The following is a 22,954-nucleotide window of genomic DNA, read 5'->3' on the forward strand; positions in this document are numbered from 1 at the left end:
ACTTACATATGGATTACCTCCCTTCATATTCCAAAGAACATCAGGAAGCAGAAAATGGATTCGATTTGCAGTTAAATTTACACAAATATCCATCAGTGTCACACTAATGAGTTTATCATTAAAAAAAACTGCAGCTGAATCTCTTAGATCCTTCCTCATCATCAAATTTCTTACCTGAGAAACTTCATGACAACTAATTTCCTCTCATTTAGGATCTCTTAGGACTCCCAGTCATCTCCACAACTTCTTGACATGCTTAAAATATACATGGTAGTTTCAGTGCCTTACTTTAAATATTGGGGCTTCTCTTGGATTTGAATTCAAAACTGCATTATATCAAAGTCCAGGTTTTCCTTGCTAATTTTCTTTTCTTTCTATTACCAGAAAAGAGTAAGTACTGTGAACATTTTAAACTTTACCCACAAGTTGCTGATTCTGACATGTGAAACATCAGAAATTCTTAAGAACTCAGGGTCCCCAGAGCTGAGGACAATGTAACAGTCGAGGCATGGTCTAGAAAAAAGGAAGGACTGTAGCTTTTCTTTCAGGTTCCTTTGCTTGGAGAATCAGTGCAGTTACTTGTCTTGCTTGAGAGGAAAAGCTACACTGTCATGGATTCTTCTGATGAAATACAACTCTAAAAAAGTGAGTCAGGGATTGATCCAGCAAGATACTGTCAAGTTGACCTGGGCAGTTGAAGGTGGAACAGGAAAGAAAAAGCCCTAGTATCTCCTCACCCACCCACCCACCCACCCTTTATTTGTTTGTTTTTTTGCTTGTGGTTGTCAATCTGCAATTCTGTGCCATGGATCTGATGTTGGTGTTGATTGCTCCATATCAAATTTATTACATGAAGTCAAAAGCTATGGACTTGTTCAAGGGAAAATGTGAGGGAGGAATACTTTCAGACTCACGAAGATAGGTTAATGCCAGTATTTCTCTGCTAAACCGTCTCCTGCCTAACCCATCAGATCTGTGAGTCAGGGCACTTCCCTTAAGTGGTTTTCACACCTTTAGAGTGAGGTCTCCACACAGGATCCATTCCGATGGAGGTGGCGGTGATCATGGTTGAGGCAGCCCTCATTTCGATGTACAATAAGGACAGGGAAATAGAGGGCATCTTGGTAAGGAGGAGGTTCCTCCTCCTCCATGGTGACTTGGCTGGATAGGCGAGTCTGCTCAGTTGGACAGCTTTGCTCATTTAAGCTCTCGCTCCGACTTTGCCAAAGGCAACTGCGCCGGGAGCCATACAGGCGGCCCAGAGAGAAACGACTGCTGCTAAAGGGGATTCTGGGGCTGCCATTGCAGATGCTGAGAGCACTACGGGAGAAGATGGAAGAGCTACTTATAGTCCTATGGCATTGTTCACAGTTTTGCCTATAACTGCCATAATGGCAGGAGGAATAAGTAGTGCAACCAGACAGGCCTACCAAATCCATAAGGACAGCCTCTGAGTAGCTAGGCACCAATTGCTGGTTGGAGCGGATATGCCACTCTAGTTCTGTACTATCCACTGTGTTGACTCGAGGCATCCGTCGGCAGAAAGGACGCTCTTCAGCTGGTGTTACTGCCACATAGTCAAATCCAAAGAGTTTTTCTACATGGTAATGGACATAAGAAGTGCGATACTCATTCAAGACTCTCAAGGGCCAGGACAAAGTCAAGAGAGCAGCCACCCAGAAAACATAGTGAGAAATATACCAAGGTAAATTGTCTGGGTCTGAGAAAGCCACCATGTACTCTTTGAAATCCACATTCTTAAGATGCATGCCTTCCCTTGCCTCCATATAGTCATCTAGTCCCTCATTCTCTGTGAAGAAACGGGCCCTCTGAGTCAGATAGGAGTTCTCAGATTCTACATTGGCAAAGCTGAAGCACTTGGTGAAGCGAAGCCGAGTAGCTGGGAAACTCTCCAAGTCTATTAGGTCCTTTGAAATGTCCTTCGCCCCACAGTTAGAATAATCAAATTCTGCTTCTGCCACATGGGTGTTGACTCTCTCATGGTAGACTTGGGTGGTAGTATAAGCATCCCCATTGCGATAGCGGGTGACCTGACGTGTCCTTCTGACATAATGATAGCTGATGGCTTTCCACCAGATGCAAGGTGTGGCCTGCTGCATCCTTTGGACACGTTCATGCACACTGTCCACATCCACCTTGTACTGGAGCTCATTGCGAGTGTAGCAGTGCCAACACTCCACCAGGTAGACCACATAAAGCATCACCAAGAAGGCCAAAGGAATATAGATATAACCATTAGAGCAAGGGCTATCATGGTACATCATGGACTTTCCCTTATAAGCACTATCAAATGTCAACCGGGTCACCTTTGTTACGTGGCACCAAGTCATTGCTCCCATGCAGCCATACATTAGGAAGGAGAGCACCAGGCACTTCCAGTGTGACTCTCTACAGAGCGACTTGCTGAGCGACTGCTTCACTGGCCGTTGCTGCTTTGCATGATGAGGAGACATCGTGGATATTGTGGATTTGAGGGGGGAGAAAGCAGAGAGAAAACAGAAAAAAAATAATTACTATATAGTGAGAGAAAGGGAAACTGAGAGAGCTGCATAACTGTCTTAATTAGCATTAACTACAGAATTAGTCACAGATGGGCATTCTCAGAGTCATGAATAGTGGTACTCAGGATAAATCCTCTCAGCTTGTAGGCATGAGGAACAGGAGAACTGAAGTTACATATGCATAATTGTTTCCCAGAACTCACATTCAAATTACTATAGCATCCTCAAATTACTACAGTAGAAGATTGTAACAATCCTCTCCCAAGCTCTGAGGAAATGAATTATTGGGACATGTTGATATGATCTTCCAGATCTGCCATCACCCTCTTTCAGTTTAAATGGAGAAGTTTTGTGATTCGTTTATTAAATATATTACATCTCACAGGAAGATGGAAAGGATTGCCCCATTCTCCCTCTTTCCTAGTCCCACTTCTGCCTTTACGGACATTTTTTCTTACCATTTTATTTCTAAAATATGAATATGCTCTGCCAATTTGCAGTCATTTTTTGCTATAATTGTGAGACAATGGACCTTTCTCTTGTGCAACTATTTTCTGTCTTCACATTGAAAAGGTTCAAGAGAGGTTCAATACAAACTATTGGTATTTATCAAATAAGTTTATGGAGTAAGCCTAATTAAAGTCTTCTGCCTTTCTAGGTTTATGTATCCCAGGGGAATATAAAAAAATAAATATAAAGAAACAATAGAGCCTCAGCTACTTCTAAGGGAAAAATGGCAGATTTCAATCCTTCTTAATTTCCTTTGGTAAATAGACAAGAAATTGTACAATTCTGTTCCACTGAGGACTACAGTACTCTTTACAGGAGTAACCTGTCCAGGGCCATTTCTGGCACCTCATTTTCTCTCTCTTAGTCTAATGCAGGAGTGAGTAATCCTGATCCATGGAGCTGCAAGCATTTTATAAACCTCTTTTTGAAGTTCTGATGGTGCTATAAAAATCTAGGGATGAAGCACCAAGTACTGAAATTGGGTGTCAGCCCTAGAGGCCATCTTTTACTTTGGATCTTCAGGGCTGCCACACTTGGTAGGTGGGCATGCTATGGGAAACAGGAGGGGGTGGTGGATGGAGACAGGGTGAGATGTACAGCCATAACAACATTCTTTTCTCTGGGAGTCAAGGACGTTCAGCCTGCACCTGGAGAAGTGTGACTGGGAAGCAACTCCAGTTGGGACAGGGACATGATTGGACCATGTGGTGGACATGTGGGTGCAGGGGAAGGAACTTTTTGATTTGGGTGGGGAAAACCCGGAGGCCTTTCAGATTCGGGTTTTCCCAGATGTGCCAATATGACATCTCTAATAAAATGGAACTTGAGAATGCCTGCCTTGGAGTTTTACTTCTGCTGGGGGTGTTACTTAGAACCCTGACATTGGGTTTTGTGCAATGTAATAGTTTATGTAGCTACACTCAGCTTGTTTAGCCTTACAATAGTAGACAAGGTTATCAATTTCTAAATTTTTAAAGTTTTATCTCCTTATATGATGTAAATGTATATGATGTACATATGGCTAGAAAAACTTGGCAACCCATGAAGTGTTGTTTACTGTCACATTTATGGAAAAACATGATTTTCTTTTGTCTGACACAATTATTTGGGCTTCCTGGTTATAAACTGAATTTTTAATTCTTTTTTTGCATGTAAGTAGTAGGTTCAGAGATGAGTGAATGTAATTTATGGCTATACAGCCAGAAACAAACAAACAAAAAAAAAAAGCAAGACAGGTTTAGAAAATATTTCTGTCTATTTCCATGTCTCATTTATAGGAATGTGGGTGGCAAATACAAGAAAAATACAAGATTTTGCAGTCTTTGTCCATAGATTCATAAACACACGTTTACTGTAAATGACTTCTTTGTTAAAGCTAATAATCCTGCCCTATCTTTCTAGGATTCAGTATGTGACAGCAATGTAAAACAGTAAGGGGTTTATAATAAACAAAATAACATTTGTGAACATAGTCCCAGACAAAAAAAGGTTAAAACAAAGGGGAGACTTGAGAAGATTGTACTCTGAGGCTGAGCATAGATGGGAGCGCTCCATCTTCCTAGTTTAGAAGTCTGGATAAAAGGAAGCTGAGGCTCTCCACTTCACAAGGATTCAACTTCTATAGAAACAGGTGAATCTATCTAGGCAGGAAATCAGCAATAGGTTAATTGTTTTCTGTATGGTGTTAAGTCTACTTTTATTTTGGTACAAGCTAGAAAAATCGGGGTTTATAGTGATCTTGAATCATAGCTCAAGTAAGTGCAAGAAGATATATATTGTATATATTTTTACAATCTCCTTGCCATCACTAAAATTAATTTGGAATGCTCTATCTCATCTCTTTATAGATCAGAGTAGCACCATCTTTTGATCTGCCCATAACTTTGTATTTTCTTTTGAAATTCTTATTCTTAAATTCCTTTTCAGTTGCTGTTTCACATGGTCACTTATTTAAATTACCTCTTCCAATATTGAAAGCTTTTTTCACTATTTAAGGTTTTTAAAAAATGTTTACATTCAGTTTTTTAAAAAATAATTTGATTTGGTTTATTACTTCGGAACTTAAGCTACCTTAAAGAGGCAGAAAAGCTGAATTCTCTAGTTACATGGCTTTATGTTACATATTGTTATCTCATTTTTGCATTTTTTTGTGTTTGGAACTCTTAATTATAAATATGGCAGCACAGGTTATGAGGACCCCATCAGGGGTTGGACGCCAAGTGAGATGGTGGTTGAGTGGGACAACTCACCATGGTCAACTCTCCACATCATGGTCAACTCACCATGGCCAACTCGCCACGGTCAATTCAGTGGGACAACATGACATAGCCAACTTGCCACTGGAAACTCGTTGTGAGACGATTCAACAATTCAATTTAATTATTTAAAATTATTAAAAAATTATTTTTATTTTTGTCATTCACATTTATTTTCTCCATTCTTTCTTTAATGATTCTATTCCACTATTTATTTATTTTTTGATATTAGTGTAATTTTTGTCTCACAGTGAGTTGGCCGCAGCAGGAAATGGAAGCTGGATGTGAAGAGTATTTGGGGAGAGAATGGCTGAAATCCTTAGTCCTCCACCCTAAGAGCTCAACTGTCCACTACAAAGACATTTATAGAAAACATTTTCTATCTATTCCCCTGTCTTATTTCTAATATGGGGGTGGCAAATACTGTATGAAAAACACAAGTTTAGGGTCTTTCTCATACCCTACAGATTCTCATACAGATTCATATCCTAAAATCTTTCATTTAAACTTAATGATCTTCTTGATTTATAATGATTCCTCCATATTTCACTGGCCATATTTATCTTGGGTTAATATGCAATATGAATGTACAATAATTAGGAAAATGCTTAAAAGTAAGCATCCTAACAGTCATACAAGTAGTGCATATGCGTTGATAACAGCATTACAGATGACTAAAATGGAAATGAATTACAAGCCACAGTTTTTCTTTAGCTTGGATGGTGCGAGTTCTATTTTTGTATTTCTCACATTTTCTGAGTGTGATTATAGACATAGGAACATTGCTTTATAAATCTGCCACATTACCAGTTTGCAAGATGCAGCATCCTGGTCTAGTTGTTAACCACAAGATTTTTAACAAGATTCCTCCACAAGCTATTTGCCTTCAATTTTTAAGTAAAAAGATTCAAAGCATAATTTATATATTTGCTTTTACAGCTATCGCTTCCCATCAAATGTGTGAAGTGTCACAAGACCTTTTAAACTGTGATCTTACAAACCAAGCAGTGCCACTAAATCAGCCTCAAGGAAAAATAGTTAAAATAACTCTGAAAGCGTAAGGCCATGTTTGACACCAGAAAGGGACGAACTAAGGATGAAGACCTCTTTTTAAGACTGTAGCTCTGCAGTAACCATAATCCATCAGAAAGAATGAAAACAATCTGAACACATAAAGTGGAATGAGGAAAATGCATTGAAGTTTGTGATATGCATTTCTATCTCTTGGTTCAAACTGAGGATGATAGGAACCTTGTAAGACAAATGGGGACACACATTTTCAGATTGCATGCAAGACAGAAGATTGCTAGAACTGTGCAATCTTACAAGATTGCTAGTAAGTGCTGTGCAATAACTGGCATTTCTTCATTTAGACAATTCTTGTCTTTCCCTAGCTAAAAGTAATTTAGATATTTATGAAAGTGAACTAAGAGAAGGTTGCTGTTTTCCAGAAATACCCAAAACACTCAGGTTTAAATTTCTCCAGTTCAGAATATCTTAGAGAAATGTTCTCCTTCTGTTGGTCAAGCATTACTTCACCTAGGCCCAAATTATGAATCTGAAAGGACATTCAAGTGCTATGAAGTTTCAGTAACCACCTAAAAAACACATCTGTGCTTGGAGGGTTGGGGAATATGGATTGCTTTGTTTGACCAGCTTAATATATTCAAATGTATCATGTACTAACCAAGCTATTATCTTGCTAGATTTGGATTAGGGAAACTGGGGGTCCAATTATCGCTCAATGATGAAGCTTAGAGGCTTATCTTGGACTAGTAACTATTTTTTATCAATATAAATACATTATAATACATGCAAATTAATTTGAAGAATGATCAACTAAATATGTTACCTTGAAAAAAAGCAGAAATCTTGTACGTACATAAAAATAAAAAAAAATTTAAGATATCATGTAATTTTGTTTTGACTTGACCCCAGTAGATTATTCAGAGCTGAGCCATTGCATCACCTTGTAGCCAATATTGAATAGCCTAATATCTATTATTTTTTTAGAGCTCATATATATATCTACACATCATTTTTATATATGAGCTGACCCCAGATGCAGGATTACAACCCAAAAACAAATCATAGCATCCAATGGAAACCATGGAAAGAGCCATGGCTGAACAAAAATACTTCCAGCTTTCCACAAGCTTCATTTCTTCTAATGTGGAAGATATCTAGCACATTTTAACCAGTCAAATTGTCAGGTATCAGGGCTATCATTAATCCTTAAAATAATGGCATCTTGGGCTGAGTTAATTATGTCTCTAAGCAACATCATTTTTTTAAGGAAGCAAGCATCTATCTCCATGGTTGATGGAGACTTGTGTCATATCAGAAAGTATACTGAAGGAGAACGAAACAGATGGGGAAGGCTACACAACACTTTACACGAGTGGCTGAACAGATCTTTGCTCAGCATTGACGTCTAGCTCAGGCTACCCTCAGCAGCACCTCTATCCTTTTTTAAATACCTAGAGAGGCTTTCCCCATCTTTTATTTCATTATAATGGGGTTCTAAAATAGTGATGCAGACGTCTTTCAATATAATGAGATAACATCATTTGGTTTTTCTATCCTTCATTCCCTTTTCCTGCATTTCTGAGACTATTGCCTACTCTTTAATTTTGGATTCCCAGTTGAATTTCAAGAAAAGCATTGGAGAACGTGCAGATGTGCATAAATTATGGTTAAGATAGGCAGCTGCATATTTCTCAGAACTTTGGTATCAATCCTCCCTGCCTTTCAATAACAATCATTATTATCCTTGTTCACCCAGGTGGCAATATTGAAGATATTTTCTTACGTTTTAGGTTCTTGTTATGTTAAGTAGGGACTTAACATAACAAGGACTAAACATAACAATATAAGTCCCTATAAGGGACTTACAGGGACGCGGTGGCTCAGTGGCTAAGATGCTGAGCTTATCAATCGAAAGGTCGGCAGTTCAGCAGTTCGAATACCTAGTGCTGCGTAATGGGGCTTCTGCCAACCTAGCAGTTCGAAAGCATATAAAAAATGCAAGTAGAAAAATAGGGACCACCTTTGGTGGGAAGGTAACAGTGTTCTGTGTGCTTTTGGCATTTAGTCATGCCAGCCACATGACCACGGAGATGTCTTTGGACAGCGCTGGCTCTTCGGCTTTGAAACGGAGATGAGCACTGTCCCCTAGAGTCGGGAATGACTAGCATGGGCTTTGACATGGACACTACTGAGTGATATGAACCAAACTTGCAATTTAATAGGTAAAAACTATTTTTTAATATGGTGAAGATGAAGTCTGACTTATTTTTCAAAAAGCTACTTTAATGCAAATATGTTTTTATCCTAACCTCCACTGCACATATTTATGCCTGTATCCACTGCCATGGCTCCATCTTAAGGACACGAATCCAAGGAAGATGACCATGTAAAGATGGTCAAGGCCAACTTTCACAACTTTGAGGCCCACCCACAAACCCAAACTACTATCCAGCAACCTTTGCACTGAGGTGTTTTTTCTAGAATTTTCTTCTTTTCTTGCTGGAACTAACCCATTTCCAACTTCAAACTTTCTTTTCCTGGCTTTTCTCATCAAACTTAATTAGGCCCCTACTGTTTTGGAGAGCTATTCCTGCTGACAGAGAAACAGATTCTCACCCTTTTTCACATACTTAATTTCTAATACTTTGTTAAGTTAGAAACACGTTTCATTAGCAGTATTTGTTGGCATTCCAGTATAATGTTTCTGCATTTTTAAGATGTCATGAAAAGGAGCTTTCTTAGTCTAGATAGTAGTAAGCAATTTCTTTCAAATAGCCCTGTTTGTTCACTCTAAGCTCAAATGGTGAAGTCAAACAGAAAAAAAATTCTGTCTAAATATGATTAAGAACTAGAACAGCATCTATTACAGTCTCTGGAGTTGGGCAGTAAAGAACTGGGAGCTGTGATTTCACTTTGTTGTGTATAATAAACATCAAATAATAACATATACCTCTCCTAGGTCCTTAAGAAGGATTTGATATGCGGATAAAAATCCCAGTCCAGCTATCTGACTGACTGTGTGACCAACCATAATTCCAAAGAAAATCAAGAATACAAAGAGTATCTGGTCAAGAAATATCCAGAAACAAGGAAGATCAAGGAAGCCCTGAATGTAATAAAGCAGCAAATAACAGCTACAGCCAAGAAGTTCATTTGAGACACAAAGCTCAAATTGCACGCTATAGGCAGAATCTTCAATTTCAGTTGAATCAGAAACATTTCTACTGATCCAACAAGAATTTTGTCAGATGTGTTCTAAGCTCAGCTATGGAACAACCCACAGAAGTCCAACAAGAATAACAATAGCACTTAGACTTATATATCACTTCATAGTGCTTTATCATCCTCTCTAAACATTTTACAGAGTCAGCATATTGTCCCCAACAATCTGGGTCCTCATTTTACTGACCTTGGAAGGTTGGAAGGCTGAGTCAACCTTGAGCCGGTGAGGATCGAACTCCTGGCAGTCAGCAGAATTAGCCTGCAATACTGCATTCTAACCAATGTGCTCTAGAATCCAGCTTGGTTAAAATGGGTAAGATTAAAAATAATAAGCTGAAAGAACTTGTAATAACAGCAGAAATGGTGGGAAAAAGTCAAGAAACATCAAGAATTGGTCAGCACCATGCATTGCATGGTTTTAGGTTGGAATATCTGACTGGTTGGCACCCATTCATTACCAAGCAGTTTAACAACATGCTGCAAGATTAATTAACATCTAGTAAAATCTACCTGATACTAAAAGAGAAAAGGGCCAGCACCAGGCATCTCCAAGCCAATTAACTGCTTACCAACAACTTTCAAATTGCTAACTGGTATAATAGCTGATGCAGTCCAGCAGCATCTAATTGAAAACAAGCTCTTTTTACCTGCACAGAAAGAAAACTACCTAAATACTGGTAGCAGAGGAGCAAAAGATTAGCTCCTAATTAACAAAATTTGTTTGGAAAACTGCAAGAGAAGAAAGATCAATTTGAATATGAGCTTGGATTGATTACAAGAAGGCATTTGCCTCCTGCCACATGATTGAATAAAGTCCCTAGAAATAACAGGAGTCAATAGAAACATCAGAAGATATTTGTGCAAATATCAATAGCACAATGGAAGATATAGTTGTCAGTCAATGGTGATAGCCAGGGAGATGTTAATATCAAGAGATGACTCTTTCAAGGAGGCTCACTGTGGCCACTACTGTTTGTCATTGCACTGATTCCTCCATCAACAAAATTGAAGAAGTCAAGCCATGGCTATAAAACATCAAAAACATCTGGCAGGCTATCCCACCGTCTTTTACATGGACAATCTGAAGCTGTATGTAAGAACAGCATCTGAAATTTACTTACCAAATAGTATAGGTGGGTGTGAAATGTTGCAAATACACCAAACAGTTGAAGAAGAAAAAAGGGCATTTGAAGAATATCAGAAGTAGAGTGAAGAAGATGCACTGAAGCTAGTAAACCATGAAGGCTGACTGAGTAGCAAAGAGGCCAAACTGCCTATAAGAAAGACCAAATGAAGAATAGAAGAGACATAGCAAGACAAAATATTACATGGCAATACAGGGGGGGAAAAACATCAGGCAAAGCAGATCTGGCAAAGTCTAACAGCAGGAAAATTGAAGAAGGAGACAGAGGGGTTAATTCTGACTACACCAGACCAAATCTTAAGAACAAATACATACAAAGCCAGAATTGGGAAGACAGCAATAGGCAGCAAATGCCACATATGTCTGCAAAATAACTGAAGAAACAGTGGACTACCTGGTTAACTGCTGCAAGATGATCGCACAAACTGATTAAAAAAACAAGGGCATGGCAAAGTAGCAATGATGCTGCATTGGAATACCAGCAAGAAATGCCCTATGCCTGGAAGCAAGCACTGGCAGGACAACAAAGTAGACAAAATAACAGAAAATAAAGCAGCTAAGATACCCTGGGACTCTGGAATTCAGACAGACACTTGCCACATAATAGCCCAGACTTAACAATTGTCGATAAGAAAAAAGTCTAGATAGTGGCCGTGGCAGTACCTGAAGACAGCAGAATAGGAGAGAAAGAATTGGAGAAGATAACAAAATACATCTGCAAATAGAAATAGAATGACTGCAGCAAAAGAAAGCAAATATAGTACCAAAAGTAATAGAGATCTTGGGTGAAAAAAAAGTGACATGACCAGTTTTCACCCTTAACGATGGTTGTAGCATCCCCATGGTCATATGATCAAAATTCAGACGCTTGGCAACTGACTCATATTTATGACGGTTGCAGTGTCCTGGGGTCACATGATCTTTTGTGACCTGATGAGCAGTTTGATTGATTTAACAACTACAGTGATTCAGGAGTGGGTTCTAAATTTTTTTACTACCGGTTCTGTGGGAGTGGCTTATTTTGTGGGTGTGGCTTAGTGGGGGGGTAATGTGACTGGGTGGGCATGGTCAACTTTTTTTTTTTTAACTTTTAAAAGCATTTTTTCTACAACCTTAAGAGGTTGCAGAAAAAAAATGCTTTTAGAAGCCTCTGACGATCAGGGAACTCAGCTGGGATCGCCAGAGGCTTTTAAAGGCATTTTTTTTTCTACAGCCTCTTCGCCTGAAGAGGTTGTAGAAAAAATGCTTTTAAAAGTTAAAAAAAGAAAGCCTCTGATGAGGTGGGCGGGGTAAGTGAGTGGTGACCAGGCCGGGGACCGGTTCGGGGGCGTGGCCAGCCAATGTTATTACCGGTTCTCTGAACTACTACAAAATTTTTACTACCGGTTCTGCAAACCGATGCGAACTGGGAGCAACCCACCACGGCAGTGATTCACTTAGCAACTGTGACAAACATAGTAAAATGAGACAAACTCACTTAACAAATGTTTCCCTTAGCAACAGAAATTTGGGGCTCAATTTTGGTCATAAATCAAGGACTACCTGTACATTTGCTTGCTGAAGCTACAAAAACATTTTGTTTCTTCCTTTCAGTGATAAAATCTCCAACAGAAAAAAATAATTGCTTCCCCTTTTCCTTCAACCAGAAAAATGTTACATTTTCAGAAAACTTATAAAGTTTGGTCTCTCCTATCAGAAGCTAAGGAAGTTGTACTGCATATTCCAGTCTCAAATAGTGTTAACTTACTACAAAGTTATTAGTGCTTCTAACTGCAGAAGAGATGAGTTTCTAAGCATCTGTTGAGACAGTAACATATGCTTCTCTCAAAGATTGTCAGTTCTATTCATGGCATAATTTGCACTGGAGAAATTAAAAGTGCACCAGGAGAGATACAATATTGGTGGATTCATTATAGACACAGCATGTGGAACTGCTTTTCTTAAGTGGCATTTGATGTTATTCTCATTTTCTTATCTGAAAATGTTGCCAATGAAATTTTTATCTAGGCAGCCATCAAGCATTGAATCTTACTCAAAGACCCAAGAAAAGAGGTGGAAGAATAATAATGATAATCTGTTTATTAAACAGGACAAAATCATGCAAAAAGAGAATTAAAAACATTGTTAAAGGAAACCAATAAACTCTATTACAGAATGCATGCAAAAGTCCAACTTCATTCTTTGGCAACTCCAGAACAATAGTACAGATAATACAGAGCCAAGTGGACTAATATCTTGATTTGGTATTAGGTGGTTTCCTAAATCCCAATTTTTAAATCATAACTCATTACAATTTGCAGCACTTGGTTTTACCTTGGTAACATCTCAGCACTAGAAGGAATTTTGGGGGGAAAATAGCTGAATTTCTTATTAGCCTAAGGAAAGACTTACAAAAAAACAAAATCAGTGTTATCACTATACAGTATGAAGTTTGTTAATCACTAGGAAAAGGATATAATGAATTAGCAATTTGAGCTTATTTGTTTTGATCTGGTGCGTACAAATAATATGATTAAGATACACTAGTAATCCTTCTGCAGTATTTATCTGACTTAAGCAATAACATCGAGGTTCCTGAAAAAATCAAAGTCATTTATAACAATTGGCAATACAAAGTATGTATCTCCCTAGGCAGGCAAAGTGACAGGAGGTACTTGTCAGGATCATTTTTCTGCTTCCCAGTTTCCTGAAATTATTTTTCTCCTTAATTTTTTTCACACAAGAGACTAAAAGCCCTAGTTACTATCTACATTCAGTTAAGCAGGTTCTTCTGTAAAGTCTAATGAAAATGAGAACACTTATAAACAGAAGATCAATTTTCTCATTGTGCAGTACGGAAGCAATGCAAGTGATTACAACAGTAACTTCTCAATTTATTTATTATTCTTAGCCTTCTGCGTACAGTCATGAACTCAATATAGCTTTAATTCCAATATTATTATGGTTTCTACCCCCATGTTGCTCCAACTAGAAGACAGGCCTAAAGAACTCAAAGGTGTATGAGCATGATATAAAAGAGCTAATATGCCGCTGTACCTGGATAAATGATTGACTTGATAAAGCAAGGCTAAATATATAGTTGACCTGGTTACATTAAGAACAACCATATTTTGATTATATTCCAGTTTTCTTTGCATAGGCTGGCTTTAAAAAATCTTGGAAAAACACATACACACCACAGGGACACAAATAATAAAAAAAAGAGCATTGGTCCTGTTTGGCTCAGAGTCACTATAGATGGGTTGGTGGGAGGTTTACCTGTGTGGGAGGGGGGATAAGGTGAAAAGGGGGGGGGAGGCTTGCCCATAGAAGCCTTGTTTAGGCTAACTACAATCACAATATGGTTCACTGGAAGGACAGTTTTACCCAAAATAGTTGCAGGGCTCTTAAAACTCATCTACCCAAAAGCTGAATGGGCTTTTGTGTCTGCACATTAACTCCATCCTTGACCAGATGTGTTATCTGTGGTAATAAAGCTCTGACCTTATCCTAATCCCTCCATACCAAGATAATTATCTTCTGTCCCAAAATCTGTTCTCAATATAACGGAAGTCAATCAGCACTTGAGCTATATTTTCTTGTGCTATCTTACATTTAAGGAGCCCTGGTGGTGCAGTGGTTAGAGTGCAGTACTGTGGGCTACTTCTGCTGACTACCAGCTGACTGCAATTTGGCAGTTCAAATCTCACCAGGCTCAAGGTTGACTCAGGCTTCCATCCTTCCGAGGTTGGTAAAATGAGGACCCAAATTGTTGGGGCCAATAGGCTGACTCTGTAAACTGCTTAGAGAGGGCTGTAAAGCACTGTAAAGCGGTATATAAGTCTAAGTGCTATTGCTCTTAAGTAAGCACACATTCCTTTTCTTCTCTTTATAGAAACTGAAACTGGTGCCTTTGAGAAGCCTAGCTCTTTCTCCTAAACAAATTCTTTTCTTTTATATCAGCATGACCCAAATTTATATCCATGCTGTCAGACTATATGCTGTTTTCCACAGGGAAAACATGACAAAACAAAACATTATACTATTTTCTCATAGTCCAACCATGATGCCAGTTTGAAACACACTAAGAATTATAAACCTGCTGTATGTTGTCCATAAACTGCAAATCCAGAGAGGTTTAAATCCAAAACTTCACCAGTTATTGAATTCCTATAGAACATGAAATATCCTCCACTAGGAATCTATCCATGGGTGGTTGGATTTTGTGGTGGTAGAATAAGTCAAAAAGAAGTTGGATGTAGTAGTTAAATATAATTAAGGCATCAAACTAGAAGCCCGGAGACTGTGAATTGTAGTCCTGCCTTAGTCTCTCCCTTAACCATAGGAAGCAGGAAAGTGCAAACCACTTCTGATATCTTGCCAAGAAGCCTGTAGGCTTGGCAATCGCCAGGGCAATTTTCTCCTTTGAAGATTTGATAGAGTCACATATTTTTGGTCAAGATCTTGCTTCAGCCCAGGGTAAGCATAAATGTATCATTACAAAATGATCCCACAATTTGAAATTGGTTTTCATCTATTTACATTTTTTGGTCTGAATTGATTTACATAGACACACACACAAATGTATTTAAATATAATTTTATGGTGAAGAGGAAGCAGTGTTCTTATCTGCAGGGTCTCATAACTTCTAACCCAATCCTATGCAAAATACATGGACACATAAATTAGTTAAATGGACACCCAAGTCTACATGAAATCATACTATTAAAATGAAAGGGTGAAAAAGATATAGTCAACTTCTAGTGGTTGCTTCTCATCTTAACTAATGCAATATTTTTCCTCTTTTTTTTTCTTTTCCTTCTGTACAATCATGTCCAATTGTCAAAGACTACTTAGAAAAATCCCAGCAGTTTTTTTTGACAAGGTTTTTCAAAAGTAGTTGCCGTTGTCTTCTGTTTAGGGCTGAGGAAAAGTGATCATCCAGCTGGCCTTGTGCCTAAGTAGGACTAGAATTTATGGCCTCCTGGTTTTTAGTCTGATGCCTTACATATCAAACTCATTCATTTCTCTCATTACTCAAAACACAAACTATTTTGTCTAATTTTCTAAGTTGGTTTTCTATCTTTCCAAGAGTTCAGCACATTCATCCTTGTTTGGAAAAACCCCCAGAACTTTATTCCACTTTTATCTTTCACATTTATGATGTTATGTTCTTGCCAGTAACTATCATTCTCTAATTCTGTCACTTCAGATAATGTGAAATCCCTTGCTCTGCCATTTATTCATTTTTCCCAACTTCCCCTTTTCCTTAAATGGCATGCTAGGACACCTACAAGTTATTCATTTGCTTATTTTTCTGAATCCCAACTCAAAATGTTTAATTCTTGTGAAGATTCTGACTGGCTTCACACAATGCATTACTGTAAGCTAGAATTTGTATTTAGAATAGAATAGAATAGAATAGAATAGAATAGAATAGAATAGAATAGAATAGAATAGAATAGAATAGAATAGAATAGAATAGAATAGAATTTTTATCGGCCAAGTGTGATTGGACACACAAGGAATTTGTCTTGGTGCATATGCTCTCAGTGTACATAAAAGAAAGATACATTCATCAAGATTTTTTTTAAAATCAATGATTTTTTATCATTTCTGCTTTTTATCCCCTTTTTTCTTGATATTTTATCTGTCAATATTTTACAGAGCTTACCGGTTAAGTTATATTGAAAAGATACTCATTGATGCTACTGAATAAATAATAACTGAATGCTACTGAATAATAATAATAACAACAGTCAGTCCTAATTAGGAGTTAGGGAGTTAGGAGCAAAATTTTGTAGGGTAGTTATCTGAATGGAAGACGTTGTTCAATTCTTGATCTTTGTTCTGAAGGATGAACTGAGCAGTAAGCAGATTTAGACTCTTATGCGTGAAACAGCAACACATTCAGGTAGTCCTCAACGTACAACAGTTCATCTAGTGACCATTCAAAGTGAAAAAAGTAACTTATGACCATTTTTCACATTTGCAACCACTGCAGCATCCCCACGGTTCAATTTGGGTTCAATTGTGGTCATAAGTCAAGAACTACTCGTACATGTACCGGTATATCTAAATGAAAGATTTGAGATTTTGAAATCAGAATTCAAAAATTCAGAAGAACATGATACAGAAAAAAAAAGTCATAGAGACTGGTGAGGGGCAGATGGGTATAAATCATTATTCCAGCAGGAGATGCTTTGGGACTGTAACTCTGAGATTATCCAACCAGTAGGGAGGAAAAAATGGTCTGTAAACCAATCTTTATTAGCCAAATAATTACTTATACAATGTGGACTTCTAATCTGATTTTTCCTAGTACCTGCCCATGTGTGCTGAGAGCTCATGGGAGCTAAATTCTAAAACATCTGATTAGCACAGATTGGGGATTAAATGAAAAAAACCCTTTGATAATTTATGTTCAAAATTCTCATAAAGTTGAATTTATATAAGTAAGGAAACCAACTTGCACTCACAGAATTCTCTTGTGCCATGAGAAGATGCTTTCCAGATAATCCCTCAAAATTCTTTATTCTTTTTCATTTTTAGAGTGAAGTCTGAAGTGGATTTAAATGATTTCATACTTTACATACTGTATCTCCATTTCCTTCCTTGTTTTGTACTTTGTTTTTGTCACAGGAGTAGAAAACAATTTAGAATTATCCATAAATGTATAAGGGAAAAACTAGTTAAGAGCACTATAACTAAGACTACAAAAGAGTCATAAGAATGTTTCAAGAATGTTGAAAGTCAATGTCACTTTTCCCCAAAAATGAGGTGACTACATAGCACTAACTAGGTCATCAGTAAACTACATAGCACTAACTAGCCCCATGTACAAGTGGGTGTACCTAAGTGTGTACAGACATACAAGAGATGTCTTGTATGTCTTATACAGACATAAAGACATACAAGAGATGTCACAACTAACTGTGCTATAGAGAAAAGCATATGCCAAAGATAGCTTCTGTATGTGCTTCTTTCCTATACTTCACTAAATGAAGGAATGTTGAAATTTATGTCATTTGGAGCTGATCCCTTGCAGCCAGATTCTGTGTCAGGTTTGCCAAAAAGCATCCGCTGCATCTGCTATTTCCATCTGCAACCTATCTTGTTACAATTTTATCCTGATGCTCCGAAAGAAAGGAAAAGTTCACAGCAAAAAAACAAGAAAGAGTCTCAGTGCCAGAGCACATGCCTTGCACGTAAAAGGTTCCGGATGCAACCCAATTGTCTCAGAAGATGTAATCAGAAAAACCTCATTGCAAAAGCCTCGTTGCCTTTATCCAAAACTAATGCATGGATCCATTCAAGACAGCCATCTCCTTTTTACTTTCTAGCTACTCATTCTTCTTCCTGGGTTTACCTTATCCTCAAGGTTTATTCATCCTATAATGAACGTTGTGGCTTCCATTTAGCATTTATATTAACACTGAGCTTTTGCTGAAAAAGTATCACATCTTGCTCAAAGATTGTTAAGAGTTGGGCACTGCAGGCAACATTAACTGAAGCGAGTCGCCAATATCTGTGACAAATTAACGGAACAGCAAAATGCCTTAATTCCTTCCACATGTAAATGTGGAACTACTGGTATAAACAACAATGAAATATGCTGTGAAGCCATTTTCCACTGTATGCCTCCTCCTCTACTTTGTTTTGTTGCCATGAAACTCACTATCCTTGGATGCTTCATTTGTCCTCAGGAAGAAACCATTACCTCACAGCCAATTTTAGAGGTTGACTCCTTTAACGAATTTCAGCCACCTTTTCTAAGACAGAATATGTAACGCTGGAACTGCACTGTTTTACCCCAAATCATAGGAGGTACGGTTTTCCCTTAGATGGATTTATCCAGCCTCATTAAATCCTATTACTTGGTTCAAGATCAATCCGACGAAAATATCTGGTTTCCTCTTTAGGGATGCGTTGTAGATATGGAAACCTCCCTTTCAGCAGCTCACAAACAGATAACTTAAATCGGTGATGCCATTCTCAAAAGACACAAAGGGGCAAGATTCTACGGTCATTGTTATTAGACCGGTTTATAGACGAAATGAATACTTCGGTCCATAAGTAGAGGATCCCTTGGGGCATAATATTCAAGGCAACTTACGACAGAATTGGAGAGAAAGGCGAGAAGAATCACCTTGTTTCTCCCGGGCGTTTTCGGGGGTCTACATGGGGAAACCGAGACGTCCCGCTACGGCCGCACTGGTATGTCCGCTGCAGAAGGAGCGGACCGGGAGGCACGGAGGGCAACAGTGCAAGCGGTAGATTGCGTACCTGTGTGTGCGCAAAACACCCGGCCCAGTTACCGGCGGGGTTGCAAAGCAACCCCTCTGTCGGAGCGGAGGGAAGCACAAGGCGATGCAACGAGCGTGGTCATGCAAAACCGTCACATGCAAATGGTTAACAACGTGTTTTGCTCCGGGCCGCCCGGCGAGAGCAGGCACCTCCGCTCCATCCTCACCTCCTCTCGGACTCCCTCCGCCTCCTCCTGAGGCACTGAGGTGCTGCTGCCTCTTTCGTTGCTGCTGGCCGCGGCCGCCGAGGCTGGGGGGGACATGGCGCCGACCGGGGAGCCTCTCGGATGGGCGACCAGCAGGCACGGCGGCGGCGCATTATCCCGCCAAGGCGAGCCGACGAGCGCCACCCGAACGGCTGCGTCGGGGCCGGCAGCCCGGCGGCGAAAAGGCGGCAGCCTTCGGCGCCTCCATCAATCCGGGGGCTCTTCGGCTGCTGCGGCGAGGGCTTGCCCGCGCCGCGAGGAAAAGCGACGCGGCGTTTGCGGCGGGTCCAAGATCAGCGCCTGCCCCGCGGACTCGGCGGCTTCGCGCCTGAGGGACTCTCGGCGGAGCCTAAGCGAAAGCTCACGCAGCCCGCCGGCCGTGCACGCACCGCACGGGGATGGGCAAAGGGCGGGAAAAGGGGCGGGAAATGAAGGCGCTGGTGCGAGGCGAGGCAGCTGCTCAGGTGAAACCGGGGGTCGCGAGGTTGGGAGGGGGGGAAGGCAGAGGGCGGAGGGAAGGTGGCGAGGAAGGGGCGCCTCAGCGTCCTCGCGTCTCTCTTCCTCTCCTAATCCAGGCGCGAGTGACCTTGAGGCTCCGGAGGCTCCAGTCTCAGCTTGCCTCTCTCGCCCCCTTTGTCTGCCCGGCTCTCTGGGCGGTAGGTGAGGAGAGAAGCAACCACAGCCAGTCGTTGGCGCTCGCTTCTTTAGCTCCCTCCTCCTCCTCCTCGGCCCTCGCACCTCCCTCTCCCCTCATTCACAGCCTGGGAAGAGTCGAGCCTCTTTCTCGGCGCGCCAAAGCACTGAAAGGCTTTTCACGCGGGCCGAGGCACGAGCGAGTAGGGATGGGGTGGGGTGTGGGGCAGTCCAGATTACTTTGCGAGACCACAAAGCCCCACCGCGTGGGACAAGCCTGAGTGGGCTCGATAGATCTTGGCGCATCCCTGTTTTCTTCAGTTCGCCTTCACTGCAGCCAAGTTTTAAATAATGCGTGGCTCCGGTTTTAAAAGAGGGCAGCCCGATTTCCTGCGCACGCACACACGCAAATATTTCGGAAAGACTTTCCGAAGGAGTTTTATGGATGGGTACCAAAGCCCCATAACTAATGCATGGCCTGTCTTACAGAATTAGCTCACTTGCTAAATCGGCTAGCCAACTCGCTGCGGACGATTAGAGTTCTTGTCAAAATAGATGAAAGGATGAGTCCCAAAGGCTCCATTAGTGGCCAAAATGAATAGCCACCCTGCCAGATGTATGTATAGACGCCGAAGCGGAATCTAGTTCTGAAAACTGTGAATCTCAGGCATCAGAGATTGTGTTTCAAAGATGCATGCAAAATGCCAGCAAAAGGTTCCTTTCAGCTGAAAAGGGTGGAGGGGAAGGGACTGTGTGGCTCTTTCTGCCTAGTTTTGAATCCCTATAGAAAGATTATATGTTTTTATTTGAAAAGTAAGGCGTGTAGCTTTTACAAACCCAGCAATAAGTTTGAAAGCTATGAGCAGGAAAACATTTTTGGAGTGGAGGTTGCATTTAGTGGTATGCAGCATGGCAGAAAAACCAAATGCATACATAGAACACTATTTAAAGAAATGCATATTTAATTGGCAACTCTATATTCTGCCTTCAGTAGTGATCAGCCAGATGCTTCTGAATCATAACAAAACATAGAAATCTTAGTGGCCAGGACAACACACTCCCTATCCCTCCCTCCCTCCCTCTCCTCCTCCTCCTCCTCCTCCTCATCCAACATTACTTATGAACCTTAATATATGGTATGTAAGCTTATGATATGTATTTGGTCTATTCCATTATAGATGCTTTCATTTGTTCATTTAACCCTTGAAGCTATCCACAGGCATATACAACTGAGGAAACTGAAATTAAATTTTTCGAATTGTTTTTCTAAATTTTCATAAAACTAGAACGCATGCCTCCAATATCAGTGGCAAGTAAAGAGCAATTTGCAAATGTTACAACTGAAAGATACAAGAATGGGAGCACAATCCCTGAGGACTATTGAAACAAACCATCCAAACAAAAGGGAATCTACAGCAGATCTTTCCAAGCTGGACAGCAAGAGAAGATCTCAGCCAGAAAATTACTCTGAGGGAGCAATAACTTACTGAATACAAAAACAGAGCAGCATGCAACATGGTTCTGTTCTGTTCAGAAAAATAATTGGGTGTAGATTGTGCTTATTCTCTGCCAACAAGAAAATAGAAAGGCAGCACTCTAGGGAACTCCCAGAAGTGCAATAATTCAGTTCAGGGCACTTGGGAGAAAGAGCATGTGGGGAAAGATGCAGAAAAACAGATGGGCCATAGTTCACAGCATGATGCAGACAGAATTTCCTACTTGAATTTAAGATTAGCACCAAATCCTCAGAGCTCCCAGGATCTGATGCATCCACACCTGGACTCCCTTGCTGGAGGTCTGAAAGAAAAGTATTAGTTTAGTCCTGCCTGCAAAATGTCTGGTTCTCTCTGCTAGGTAATTCCATCAGGAATATCCCAGACCTAGAGTTGTTGGTTGGGGAATTCTGGGAGTTGAAGTCTACACCTCTTAAAGTTGTCGGGTTGAGATACTGCTCCAAACTCTTGTATTTGAACTGTGGGTAGATAGCTGCTTGGGTATTTTCTTGCGGCTGTTTTGAGGTTGGTCACCAGGTTCTGTGGTATAAATGTTAATGTAATTTGCATTTGGGATAAGGAGGAGACATGATTTATCTCCTTGATGCATTTCTACATATTGATTTAAATGGAATTAGAATACGCTACATCTACTTTTTTTACAGAAAGGCCATATCAACGAGTTTTGTGAATTTGAATGCCTCCGTTAGGCTCTCCATCTTTAAAATTCCCTATTCAGCGCTCCTGTATTCTAATTCTGAGTATTCAAAATTTCAAGAATGGGGCATTTTCTAAGTCAATAAAACAGTTTCCTATATGGCTACTCAACATTTGATTTTTCATTGTAAACTTATATCCCAAAATGAGTAAGAATTGTTCTTTATTTTCATTTGTAATGGCTTGGCCCTCATATATTGACAAATAACAGTTGTGTGTCTGCAAAGGTTAGTTTAGTCATGTCCCATTGAACACAAGAGGCGAATAGAAATTAAGTGGAGATATTCTGTTTTAGAACTCCACTCAACCCTGAACGCTATTTGAATTCTGGATGACAATGTATTTCTTGAAGTTTCTTATTCAATCCTAGGGCATATCTAAATAGCCAGTCTAATGTGCTGTACTCTTTGAGGCAGCACAAAGATACCAGCATAAATATGCTCTGTGTATAAAGCCAATCTCAACTTTGCTTTGTTAAGGAGGCTGGTGAGTAGTGCTGTCTTAATAGTTTACTACAGGGCAAGATAAGATGCAGCACTTGCTAGATTTTCCTGCCAATGAGAAAAGCATCCATCAATTGTTCTCCCTGATTTGAAATGGGGCTGTTGGGGATACAGGGAATTCAAGTAATGTTGGAATAGCAACGTGGGATTTAGCTGGAGAAATTACTTTGAAATAATCACAATTGTGAAATTTAATTTGATTAGAGTTACTTAGGATGTGGGTCAGAGGTGGGTTTCAGCAGGTTCTGACCAGTTCTGGAGAACCGTTAGTGGAAATTTTGAGTAGTTCGGAGAACCAGTAGTAAAAATTCTGACTGGCCCCGCCCCCATCTATTTTCTGCCTCCCAAGTCCCAGCTGATCAGGAGGAAATGGGGATTTTGCAGTAACCTTCCCCTGGAGTGTGGAGGGAATGGAGATTTTACAGTATCCTTCCC

At 40.0% G+C, this 22,954-nt stretch overlaps 1 protein-coding gene across 1 annotated transcript; it reads right to left on the reverse strand.

Moving 5' to 3' along the window:
- Positions 1 to 1,013: 1,013 nt before the first annotated feature.
- On the reverse strand, positions 1,014 to 19,230 carry TMEM151B (transmembrane protein 151B). The gene is made up of 2 exons (XM_070949972.1): positions 19,135 to 19,230; positions 1,014 to 2,450 (listed from the first exon to the last, which is right to left on the reverse strand). Exons 1-2 carry the CDS (start codon positions 19,228 to 19,230, stop codon positions 1,014 to 1,016), a joined length of 1,533 nt encoding a protein of 510 aa, XP_070806073.1.
- Positions 19,231 to 22,954: the final 3,724 nt, after the last annotated feature.

The sequence above is a fragment of the Pituophis catenifer genome, unplaced genomic scaffold, assembly GCF_029215685.1.
Source record: "Pituophis catenifer annectens isolate HBS135680 unplaced genomic scaffold, rPitCat1.0.hap2 SCAF_1, whole genome shotgun sequence".
Lineage (NCBI taxonomy): Eukaryota > Metazoa > Chordata > Lepidosauria > Squamata > Colubridae > Pituophis > Pituophis catenifer.

Excerpts from the sequence above, each read along its gene's own strand:
- TMEM151B (XM_070949972.1), bottom strand. The coding sequence starts at position 19,230 with ATGTCCCCCCCAGCCTCGGCGGCCGCGGCCAGCAGCAACGAAAGAGGC. Across the intron at positions 2,451-19,134 it reads CGGAGGGAGTCCGAGAGGAG|CAACGGCCAGTGAAGCAGTC; the intron begins GTGAGGATGGAG and ends CATGCAAAGCAG.